General features: G+C 45.3%; 1 protein-coding gene across 10 annotated transcripts in view; it reads left to right on the top strand.

The window, feature by feature from the left end:
* Nucleotides 1–12,029, top strand: part of APAF1 (apoptotic peptidase activating factor 1) — an 86,108-nt gene that overhangs the window by 36,198 nt on the left and 37,881 nt on the right. For 9 of the 10 annotated variants that reach the window (XR_008912122.1, XM_007503261.3, XM_056798680.1 and 6 more), the window contains 6 exons: nucleotides 316–429; nucleotides 1,115–1,299; nucleotides 3,824–3,950; nucleotides 6,473–6,598; nucleotides 8,784–8,915; nucleotides 9,955–10,080. Coding sequence is in view for 8 of the 10 variants with exons in the window: in XM_007503261.3 (XP_007503323.1) it covers nucleotides 316–429; nucleotides 1,115–1,299; nucleotides 3,824–3,950; nucleotides 6,473–6,598; nucleotides 8,784–8,915; nucleotides 9,955–10,080 (810 nt within the window). In the remaining 2 variants the exon portion in view is untranslated. Of the gene's footprint in view, nucleotides 1–315; nucleotides 430–1,114; nucleotides 1,300–3,823; nucleotides 3,951–6,472; nucleotides 6,599–8,783; nucleotides 8,916–9,954; nucleotides 10,081–12,029 lie in introns of those variants that run through there. The other variant, XR_008912123.1, reaches the window with a different exon arrangement.

A 12,029-nucleotide genomic window follows, 5' to 3' on the forward strand; every position in this document is an offset into this window, starting at 1 on the left:
GATTATTTCCACTAGCTTTTTAGTTAACTCAATCTAGGATTCTCATCATATCATCTGCAAAGAGTGATAGTTTAGTTTCTTTATATTAATGCTTAATATTAACTCTTTCAAATTCTTTTTCTTATTGGTAAATCTAACATTTCTAATATAGAATTAAATTCTTTGGTTACTTTTGGTAAGCATTGCCCAGGTCCCATTCTTAGAAACATCCACCATCAGCAGTGATAGGTACAGGTGCATGTGTATGTGCATACATGCATGTGCATAGAGGTGTCTTTCTTTTGGAAATCTAAACTGTCCTCCCCTTTATTTTAGGAACTTTGCAATCTAATGTTTTCCCTTGATTGGATTAAAGCAAAGACTGAATTAGTAGGACCTGCTCATCTGATACATGAGTTTATGCGATATAGACATTTATTGGACAAGAAGGTATGTATCCTTAAAAAGAATAAGATCTTGAATGACCCCTTGTTTTGATTTTGGGATCTAGTTTTAATAGTGGGATAAGGAAAGATTGCCTTAGAATGTAAGTTCTATGAGGGCAGGAGCTAGTTTTTTGTATAATAGCCTCAGAACAGTTTTAGTACATAGTACTCACTTAATAAATGCTTATTGGGTGATTTTTTCCCCCCTGGGGGCAGGTGGTGTGAGGAGAGAAAATAAATTTTTGTTAGGTAGAAAAAAATTAAATAAAAAAAGATAAACTTGTTAGCTTGGATTAGAAAATAGTTTTTGTTCTTTGAGTTAATTATCTCCCTATAATTTACTTTTTGCTCTGTCTTTTGAGTTTCTCTTGAAGTTCAATAGGATAGTTTTGGAGGGCTTGAAGTTGGGACAGTGGAAATGTGTAATGGTCTAAATAACTCTTGGTAATAATTTAGAATGACTTTAAGAGAGTTATTTCTTGTGTTAGGAAAGTAAACTTGAATGTAAGTACCTGGTTAACCAAACTTTAACGGGATCCTTTAAAGTCCAGGCTAGGAGAGGTCATTTCACATTAGTTCAGAAAGGATGTTTCCTTCAAACCTAGAAAATGAGAAGATCACTGTGACATTTAGAGAAATGTGAAATTTTAGATTTGTTTGCATTTCTAAGAGATTTCAATTTGCTATAGGATTGCACTATCTGTGAGAATTTTCAAGAGTTTTTGTCTCTCAATGGACACCTTCTTGGACGCCAGCCATTTCCTAATATTGTGCAACTCGGTCTCTGTGAACCTGAAACTTCTGAAGTGTATCGACAGGCCAAATTACGGGCCAAGCAGGAGGTCGATAAAGGGAAACTTTACTTGGAATGGATGTAAGTAGATTAAAATAAACTCTGAAAAGGGGGATAAGTCAAATCATGCATTAATATTTAAGCATTGGCCTCCTTGGGATGATTTTGTGATCCTGAAGAATGCTTTGGCTTTGCTAAAAGCTTTTCTTTAAAAGCCTCTCAGAAAATTCCATGGAAGTCAGTATAGGGAGGAGAGATTGTACCTGGGATTTCCGTGGTCTAGGGAACTTCTGTCTTCCAGTTTAAGTCTGGTCACTTCTGCAACTCAGAGCCTTGGAGAGATGCCCAGAACAATGAGAACATTCAGTGTCTTACCCAGGGTTATGCAGCCAGTATTTCTCTAAGGCAGCGGTTCTCAACCTCTCGATTTGTAGCAATGAGAGTACATGATGCATATCAGGTATTCACATTCCGGATCATAACTGTAGCAACATTACAGCTTTGAAGTAGCCACCAAAATGTTTTGGTGTGGGGTCACCGCAGCATGAGGAACTGTATTGCGGGGTCACAGCATTAGAAAGGTGGAGAACCACTGCTCTAAGGCATAATTTGTAGCCAGGACTTCTTGGTTTTATGACTAGCACTCTAAGACCATATCAACCTCTGTCATTGAGTAGAAAGAGGCATCATTCCATCAGCCACGGAAGGCTTAGAAATAGCCCACGATCTGGGTTGGAGTCCTGCCCCAGATACTTAACTGGTTGGGTGACCTCACGCAAACTGTTGAACTTCTTCGCACCTCTGTTTCCAGCTTAGCTGCACTGTCTGCTTCACAGAGATGATTTCCTTTCCCAAGTCTTCCTTGTGTTTGCAGCACTTGGGTAAAGCCCTTTGTGCACATGCTTCCTCCGTGCCCTCACTCGGCACAATACCTGGCACGTGGTGGGTGCTTAATTGATGCTCGATTGGTACGTTGAGAAAGAAGATTTAAGCAGATTCGGGTCTCCCACTCTTTAGAAAAGAGAACAAACGACCTTCGTGGATCCATCTCCTTGAGTTCTCTCTCCTCCTTTTCTTCTGGACTCCCCATGGCTCCCTGGTTCCCCGACCTTGCCTGTTCCCCAAGGTGGCCATTGGCCCTGTCCTGGCTCTCCCCTCTCCCTCAGCTTCCGTGGCCATTGCCGTGCAGCTTTCTCACACCGCAGGGAAGGCGGGAGGAAGGGAGGAAGCAGGCTGGTGCTGTGCACTTGTCTTCATCACAGCCACCCTGAGAGGGGGCGCCTCAGTGCCTTTGCAGCTGAGGAACCACAGGCAGGGAGAAGTTAATGAATGCTCAGGGACCCCTAGCCAGGCAGTGTCTCCCCGACTCCAGGGAAGGAATTGTGCTCTATCCTTTGAGCTGCCAACTCCTGCCAGCCTGGCGTGCCTGCTCCTTCTGCTCCTTGCTCGCCTCACACAGCCCCTCTCTCCTGGCCGCTGATGTGACCGCCGGCATTGCATTTGCAGAACACAGGCACAGAATCTCCATTTTGTCCCTGTAGGGAACTTCTAGTGTGAGAAATGCCTTCTATAACACAGAATAGAACCAGTCTCTGATGTTCCATATCATGGAATCACAGAATCTGAGAACTGGAAGGATCTTCTGAGGTCATTTTGTTTATACCATCCAAGACCAAGAGTTAGAAGATGTCTGAGGCATTTTGAGGCCGTGACTCGCTGGGGCTCCCTCTGTAGCTAGGAAGGGTCAGAAGCCAGACTGGACAGGAGGTTTTCCTGAGTGGGAGCCCAGGATTCTCTCCAGTCTAACCAGTTACTGTGCATGCTTATGATTTCATCTTTATTCTGAGCTCCCTGGAGTGGCAACTCTAACCCAGTTCTGATCTCTTTGAGATTTAAGAGTTGTAGAAGCAGGGCATCTGGGTGGCTTAGTGAATGAAGAGCCAGGCCTAGAAAGAGGAGGTCCTGAGTTCAAGTCTGGAATTATACACTTCCTAGCTGGGTGACCCTGGGCAAGTCACTTAACCCCCATTGCCTAGCCCTTACCACTCTTCTGCCTTAGAACCAACATATTGTATTGATTCTGTGTTGGAAGGTAAGGGCTATTTTAAAAAAATGTTTAGGGGGTTGCTTTGTACCAAAAGCTTATTAAGTGACTCACCCCCAGCCCTCCAGCTAGCTGCAGCAGAAGAATGGAACTGCCTTCAAGGCTGCTTTGTCTACCATGACTCTCAGCTAGCTGCCTCCCATTTCATTATTAGCAATTTAATAAATTGTTGTAATTAATGACAGAGTATCCAACCAGAATGAAAAGTCAGATGTAGTTGGTCCCTTAATTTGTTCCCATTGAAATGAAAATCAGGATTCTTGGCACGGATTGCTTTTTGATGTGGTCTCATTTTTAGAGAAGAATAATCTTATTTTCTCTTTTGGTTCTTCCCTTTGACATCTGCCTGTTGGTGTATGTTATCCAAATAAGAGAAGTGTATTTTGGAGGAGGTGGAACAAGCTCTTCATCGTGTGTGAGCCAAGAATTCAGCTCTACATAGGGAAGTGGGGTTGCTGAGGACCTTCATTTACTGTGGCTTCTGTTCTCTTTTGTGTCTAGCAACAAAAAAACCATCAAGAAGCTCTCTCGGCTGGTTGTGCGCCCCCACACAGATGCTGTCTACCACGCTTGCTTTTCAAAAGACGGACAGAGAATTGCGTCCTGTGGTGCCGATAAAACCTTACAGGTGAGACGAGAGGCATGAGAGTGCCCCAAGGGAGTTGGGAGCCCTCAGGATACCCTGGGGAGCAGGTTTGTCATCTTCTGCACTTGCTGCAGGCACGGAGGGGTCTTTGGCACTTCCTCAATTTAGCGATCCATCAGTCTGGCCGTCCACCCCCAGGTTCCCTGGCACACACAGCAGCTGCCTTCCCTCTGCTCCCCACATCTGTCTTCCACCTCCTCAGTGAAAAGTGGGCAGAGAGCTGGGAGTGTCTGTCGGTGGTTTCTGGTTTCCTTGCTAGTGTTGGGGGGCACTGGTGTGGACAGAATAGACTGGCTCTGTCTTGGAAGCTGGGAGTGTCATCTTGCCTGGAAATAGTAACTGCATCATGTGATTTTCTGAAGTTCCTTGGATATCTGCAAGGTCATTATTGGGATTATTATTTCTTTTTTTAAACCCTTACCTACTTGCCTTAGAATTGATACTAAGTATTGGTTCCAAGGCAGAAGAGTGGTAAGGGCTAGGCAGTGGAGTGACTTGCCTAGAGTCACATAGCTGGGAAGTGTCTGAAGTCAGATTTCAACCCAGGATGACCTGGCTCTCTATCCACTGAGTTAGCCAGCTGCCCCTAAATTATTATTTTTAAATTAATTTAGTCAATTTCAATCATTATTCCTTGGTTATAAGAATCATATTCTATTCCTTCCTCCCCTCCCCTCCCCCTCCCATAGCCGACACGCAATTCTACTGGGTATTACATATGTCCTTGATCAGAGCCTATTTCCATGCTATTGATGTTTGCACTGGGATGATCATTTAGAGTCTGCATCCCCAGTCATATCCCCCTCGACCCATGGGATCAATTATGTTTTTCCTCTGAATGTAGATAGTGTTCTTTCTCATAGATCCATCCAGGTTGTTCACAAATTATTACTTTTTTTTTCCTTTTAAACATTATTTTATTTGGTCATTTTCAAACATTATTCATTGGAAATAAAGATCATTTTCTTCCCCCCCCCCCCCCCACCTCTCCCATAGCCAACACACGATTCTACTGGGTATCACATGTGTTCTTGATTTGAACCCATTTCCATGTTGTTGGTATCTGCATTAGAGTGTTCATTTAGAGTCTCCCCTCAGTCTTATCCCCTCCACCCCTGTAGTCAAGCAGTTGCTTTTCATCGGTGTTTTTACTCCCACAGTATCCTCTGCTTGTGGATAGTGTTTTTTAGATCCCTGCAGATTGTTCAGGGACATTGCATTGACCCTAATGGAGAAGTCCATTACCTTCGATTGTACCACAGTATATCAGTCTCTGTGTACAATGTTCTCCTGGTTCTGCTCCTCTCGCTCTGCATCACTTCCTGGAGGTTGTTCCAGTCTCCGTGGAACTCCTCCACTTTATTATTCCTTTTAGCACAATAGTATTCCATCACCAACATATACCACAATTTGTTCAGCCATTCTCCAATTGATGGGCATCCCCTCGTTTTCCAGTTTTGGGCCACCACAAAGAGCGCAGCTATGAATATTCTTGTACAAGTCTTTTTCCTTATTATCTCTTTGGGGTACAAGCCCAGCAGTGCCATGGCTGGATCAAAGGGCAGACAGTCTTTTGTCGCCCTTTGGACATAGTTCCAAATTGCCCTTCAGAATGGCTGGATCAGTTCACAACTCCACCAGCAATGAATTAATGTCCCTACTTTGCCACATCCCCTCCAGCATTCATTACTTTGCATAGCTGTCATGTTAGCCAGTCTGCTAGGTGTGAGGTGATAACCTCAGAGTTGTACAAATTATTAATTTTTAAAATTAGCTTTGTACCTTTTCTTTTATATCCCAGTCTTAGGCACTTTCCCTTGGCTATGGGTTCTCTGGGATCCCCACGGCTCACTTCCCTTACTCAGTGTTTGGCTCCTGGTTAGTGTTTTTAGGAACGTTCTTGGAGCCCTTTTATTCCAGCATTGCACCGCCAGCGCCTGTGTGGCTGTGACTGGGAGCAATCTTTTTCAGTAAAAGTGGAAACTCCTGGCATGTGGCCCAGTTCTGAAGGACCCAGAATTGATTGTTTGGAAATGGTGATAGAATGTTTATAGACTTTTAGGTGTGGAGCAGAGTGGTGGCCTCTGGACAGATCCCTCTTTGGGCCTCAGTTTCCTCAGCTGTCAAGGGAGGACAGGGCAGCCAGGGGCCTCTCCGGAAGCTCCCCCTCCCGGCGTCAGTCAGTCATTCCGGGGTTGGTAGGGCCCTGAGCCTGTGATGATCAGATTCATCCTCAGATGCAGTCCCTGCTCTTCCCTGCAGAGGTCAGCCTTGTCCGCTGCACAGCGGCAGCTCGGAGCCCTGAAACTAGAAGTTTTCTGCTCTCCGAGATGTCGGGAGTTTCCCCCATCCTGAAACGCGGGGGCTCGGAGGGAGCCGGCCAGGAGCCATTGTGCTCCAACCCTCAGGGAGGTGCCTCTTGGCACTGAGAAGTGGGTGTCCGCCCTTCCCCCATTCCGGAGGTCGACTAAGGTGGGAGGACTGACTTTTGTGGCTGTCCGCAGGTGCTGCAGGCAGAGACCGGAGAGCGGCTCCTGGAAGTGGAGGCCCATGAGGACGAGGTGCTTTGCTGTGCCTTTTCCAAGGATGGCCTCTTTATAGCCACCTGCTCGGCAGACAGGAAAGTGAAGGTAGGCCACGCCTCTGAAAGCCACGTGTGCCCAGATTGCAACCCCCCCCCCCCCCGCCCCCAGGGGCTGCCTATGTGGATGTGTTTCTGAAGGGACCATTTATGCCCAAGTAGAGGGCCCAGGCTGGCTCTACTGTTCACGAGCTGGGTGCTGGGGAGGAGCTGTGAGTGTGGTGCCTCCTTAGGCCCCCATTTCTTTACCTCTGAAATCAGCCCAGGAACCCCCCCCCCCCCAATTATTTCCCCCAGCAATATCTCTGAGAAAAGACCCAAAGCCTTCAGTGGACCACTGAAGCAGGCCCAGAAAAGGACCAGGCGAGGGGGTCCCTAAGAGGACTTCTGCTTTTGAGTAGCAGAGACTTTTTTTTTTTGCCTTAAACCCTTACCTTGTATTGGTTCCAAAGCAGAAGAGCAGTAAGGGCTAGGCAATGGGGTTAGGTGACTTGCCCAGGGTCACACAGCTAGGAAGTGTCTGAGGTCAGATTTGAACCCAGGACCTCCTGTCTCTAGGTCTGGCTCTCAATACAATGAGCCACCCAGCTGCCCCTGTACTATAGACTCGTAATGCCTTCTTCCTTGTAGAGGCAAGGTGGCACCCCAGGTGATTTCACTGGCCTGGGGAGCACCCGAGTGTCAGCTTGCTCCCTGGGATGGCTTTCAGAGGTCAAGGCAGATTTGTACATCATTGAGTCATTCCTGCCATCCTTTGGAAGGGGAAATGTTAGTGGGTAAGAGCTCTGGGGCTCTGAAGGGGTGTCTGGTTGCACCCATGGTCTCCAGGGATCCTAATCAGAGGGCAGCCTATCCCGGGGCCTTGTGCCAGGGCGCCTGCCTCAATTTAGAGAGACGTCTCAGTGTGGCGTGACAGAGGAGCCTGCCTGGGGCCAAAGCCCTCAAGAGCCGTAGAGTCCATCCTGAGAACCTGCTGAGAGCTTGGATCTGCCAGAGCTCAGGAAAGACGTGAGAAACCTGGACCTCCAGCGACTTCAGCTTTGGGGGCAGCTGGGGCCCCAGGTTTGGGCTGGGCATTGCAGTTGCCCACGGCCCGCCTGCCACTTGTCAGAATTCTTGATCGAGTCCTTTGAGACTCCCTCTCATTAGATGCTGCCGTGTGAGCTGGAGATAGCTGGTACAATGGCAAAGAACATGGGGTCTGGACTCAGAGGATCTGAGTTCAAATCCTTTCTCTGCAAGCTGTTCCCCATGTGACTATAGGCAGGCCATTTGACCTCTTTGGGCTTTCTCTTCCTAATCTCTGTGTGTGTGTGTGTGTGTGTGTGTGTGTGTGTGTGTCTGTATGTCTGTATGACATAGCACCTTTTGGCAGTCTGGTGAACCCTATAAAGACTTCTTAGAATGATGTTTTTAAATAAAATAATTGTTACCAAAGGAACCAATTATACTGAAATATAGATGTAAAAATATTAAAAAAGTCGTGCACTCTAGGTTAGAAACATCTGGACTAGAAGCCTCCGAGGACCTCTCTGGAGCTGTACCCTGTGAGCACAGGGCCTGCTCTCTGCCCGGAATCCCACCACAGACACTTAGTCACTGTTTGCCTCCCAGAGAGCTTCCCATGGCTGGGGGCTGAGAGAGGGAGGCCGGGTCCAGCCTGGAAAGGTGGAAGGGGCCCAGCAGATGTGGGCAGACCTCCGCTTTAGGAAAACCATTGCCAGGGACAAAGGGGGTGAGGGGGAGATTGCAGAGGGCAGAACTTAGCTACTTTGTGTCAAATGTTTTGCAGCCTTGAAGGGTCATGGCATTGGGAGCCTTAGGGGGTGCAGGCTTGACTTGTTTCCAAGAATCCTGCCTGAGACTGACCCGGAGAATTCTCAGTTTTCATTCATTCTCTGAGGGAACTCCTCCGAGGAGTTCTGTGCTGCCTGATTGTTATGTATCTATCTGTTGTCTACTCTTTGGCTTCTTCCTAGGGCTTATCCTACAGTAAGCTCCTAGAAAAGGCTGGCTGGTTGATGAATCAGTGTTTTCAGTAAATTGTAATTGTGTCAGAAAAGATACTCCTGGGTGGGCAAGTCAGGGTATTTCCTCCTGTGCTTCTATTGGCCTCAAAGCAAACTGCTGTTCCATCCACAGTGGGATTTCCTCTGCTTTTTTTTGAGAATGTTTCCTTGTGACACAGAGAAAAGTTGTTGCCTCAGTTTGCTTTTTTCCTCCATTCTGTTTAGATTTGGAATTCAAGGACTGGGGAGCTGGTACACACCTACGATGAGCATACGGAACAGGTCAACTGCTGTCACTTTACTAATATGGAGCACCACCTTCTCTTAGCCACTGGATCCAGTGACTGTTTCCTCAAAGTGAGTGCAACTGTCCAGATTATTATGAGTTAATCTTTTAATATGGCTTAAAGTCTATTCCTTGATTTCCTTATACTTTAGGATTATAGATTTTGAGGTGAAAGGGTCTTTTAAAGTCCAACCCTCTTATTTTATAGATGAAGAATCTGGGGCAAAGGGAGGTTAAGGACTTGCCCAGGGTCCCGCAGCTAAGGTGGGATGTCAAGTCCAGTACCCTAATCACTATACCACATTGCATATCAATGTTTGATAGCACCAAAAGAAAGGTGTTTCACAGTTATGTGAGAATATTAAGATACAGTGACTAGATCTCCCAGGGACTTTGAAAAACTCAATACATTTCTTTCAACTTATCTCCAGGGCTCAGAGCAACAGCTTTCACTCTAGAAACTCTTATGAATTTTCTTCCAAAATATACTGACTGTACAGTTAAGCTACTAGGTTTAAGATTTGTATTGAGGAGGATAAGAAACATCCATTTCTAGAATTAAATAACAACATTTGCTACACATTGCCTTTTAAAACATCTGTGGATAATTCCTATTACTAAGACGCACCTTCCATTTGAATGCCAAGCTCAGAAGCAAAATTGTAATTGTTCCAGACTAGTTAAAATAGACGGTAACTGTCTATTCAGTTATTTAGTGATGAAACTAATGGATGAGGTAAATCTGAGTTCCCTAGTGTACTTTAGATTCTCATCTAAATGCTGCCCCATTACTAGGTATTCACTAGTTCATGGCACCTCTGGAATACTGTGGATTCAATATCTTCCTTTAGCTTAAGAAGAATGAAAGAAGCAGCTGTAGTCTTGGGGTAAAGGAGAGATGCCCTAACACTTGGACCCTCTCAGTGTGGAATGTGTTGCTATGGGATGTGGGAGGCACTCTTCATTGTGGGAAGTTTTGGGACAGAGGCTGGTTGGCTTTGTTGTAAAGGAGATTGCTGCTTGGGTATGGTTGGATTTATTGGGCTTTGGGGTTCTTGTCCACCCTGAGATTCTGTCCAATTCTCTGATTTTGTGTATATTTCCACATAGCTCTGGGATCTTAATAAGCAGGAGTGTCGGAACACCCTCTTTGGTCATATGAATTCAGTGAACCACTGCCAGTTCTCACCGGATGATACACATTTGGCTAGCTGTTCAGCGGATGGAACACTGAAGGTAAGCTTTGGTATGGGCCCCAAATGGATGCAATTTCATTGACTATATTCTGGTTTCTAAATAGAAAGTGCTCATATTTTAAAAGTGGAAGCCATTCATCTTATTTTCCATCAACTTTTTCTCAGGAGCACGTTCAACTTAGCTATAACTATTTGTCATAACAAAGTCCCAGGAATAGTTTGCTGCCTTATTCTTGAAGCAGGGATAGTTTGGGTTCACCAGCTGAAGAATATATTACAGTGTATTCTTTAGATGCTGCCACTGGGGTTTCTCTATGTGGACATCCTGTAAAATGATGTCTGCTAATAATGTTTTGTGGTTAAAGTCTTCTGTAATAAAAAACAAAACAAAACAAATCCTCTAAACAATTCAGATGTGCCAAGTGTTGTTGAAGTGTGTTGAGTAGATCACTATGAGAAAGCTAAAAGTCTTTAAAATCTTGGGCTTAGAACCAAAAGGAACTTTGGAGCCATCTCATCCTATCTTGTCTAGGCCAGTTCCTATTTGGGGCCCCAGTAAATGGCCAAAAGTCACATGGGGTGAGATTCTTAGAATATGTGGTAGGATTTGAACTCATGTCATCTGACTTGCGAGCCTTTGTTCTTTTCACTGCTCTATATTCTTTATCTTATGATGATAAATCTTTTCAAAATACAATTTTACAAAAATAGTCTTAGAGCAGTGCAGTATGGTGGAAACTGGTTCTGGAGGCAGAAGACCTTGGGCAAGTGACTCAACCTCCTCAGGCCTCAGTTTTGTTATCTGTAAAAAGAGTGTGGGTGGATTAGATGGCCTTTGGTCATTTATGGTAGGCCCAGAGGAGAAGTCACTTGCAGCCACTGTAATTTTTAACATTAGAGTGGCTGCAGGTGACTTCTCCTTTGGGCCTACCATAAATGGCCAAAGGTCCATACATCCGAGATGCATGAAAACTGTGTCCATTGAAAGAAGTGTGTGGCCCTGAGCAGGAGGGCCCATTCTAGACGCTGCAGTGTCCAGCCCTCATGATAAGTCTTTGTGTAACCTTTACCTACCCCGAAGAAGGGCTGCTCCAGAACTGACATTTATTTTTTTATTTTTTTTTCTTTGTGGTAACTTCTTCAAAAATTTTTTTATTTATTTTCAAAATTTTATTTAGTCAATTTAGAACATTATTCCTTGGTTATAAGAATCACATTATTTCCCTCCCTCTGCTACCCCCACCCTTCCCGTAGCCCACACGTAATTCCAGTGGGTATCACATATGTCCTTGATCAGAACCTATTTCCATGTTGTTGATGTTTGTACTAGGATGTTCCTTTAGGGTCTACATCCCCAGTCATGTCCCCCTCGACCCATGTAATCAAGCAGTTGTTTTTCTTCTGTGTTTCTACTCCCACAGTTCTTCCTCTGGGTGTGGTTAGTGTTCTTTCTCGTAGATCCCTCCAAGTTGTTCAGGATCATTGCATTGCCACTAATGGAGAAGTCATCACATTTGATTGTGCCACAGTGTATCAGTCTCTGTGTACAATGTTCTTCTGGCAGAATTGACATTTAGGAGCACTTCGTAGTTAGCAAAGTGAGGTATATGTTATGGCTGTTACTTGCCCCATTTTACAGATGAGACGACATGGCCCAGAAAGGTTGGGGGTTTTGCTTAGGATCACAGATATCAATCCAGGAGGGACTGTTGAAGTTCAGTCCCCTTATTTCATAGATGAAGATGCTGAGGCACATTTAAACAACTGCCCAGGTCACATAGCTGGTACATATCGAGGTGTCCATTGTTTTCTCCTTGGGGAGCAGCAGGTTCCTTAGCAGTATCTGAGCAGTGTTTAAGGAAACTTGTGTTTGGCTGCCATGACTCGGGGCCTGTGGGTTCTGGAGCACAGTCCTCTGGAAGTGGTTTTGGGTCTCCTCTTGGCCACCCATTAACTGACTCCTCCTTTTCTCTTTTGCCTCTTGTGCTC

The sequence above is a fragment of the Monodelphis domestica genome, chromosome 5 (assembly GCF_027887165.1).
Source record: "Monodelphis domestica isolate mMonDom1 chromosome 5, mMonDom1.pri, whole genome shotgun sequence".
NCBI classification, from domain to species: domain Eukaryota; kingdom Metazoa; phylum Chordata; class Mammalia; order Didelphimorphia; family Didelphidae; genus Monodelphis; species Monodelphis domestica.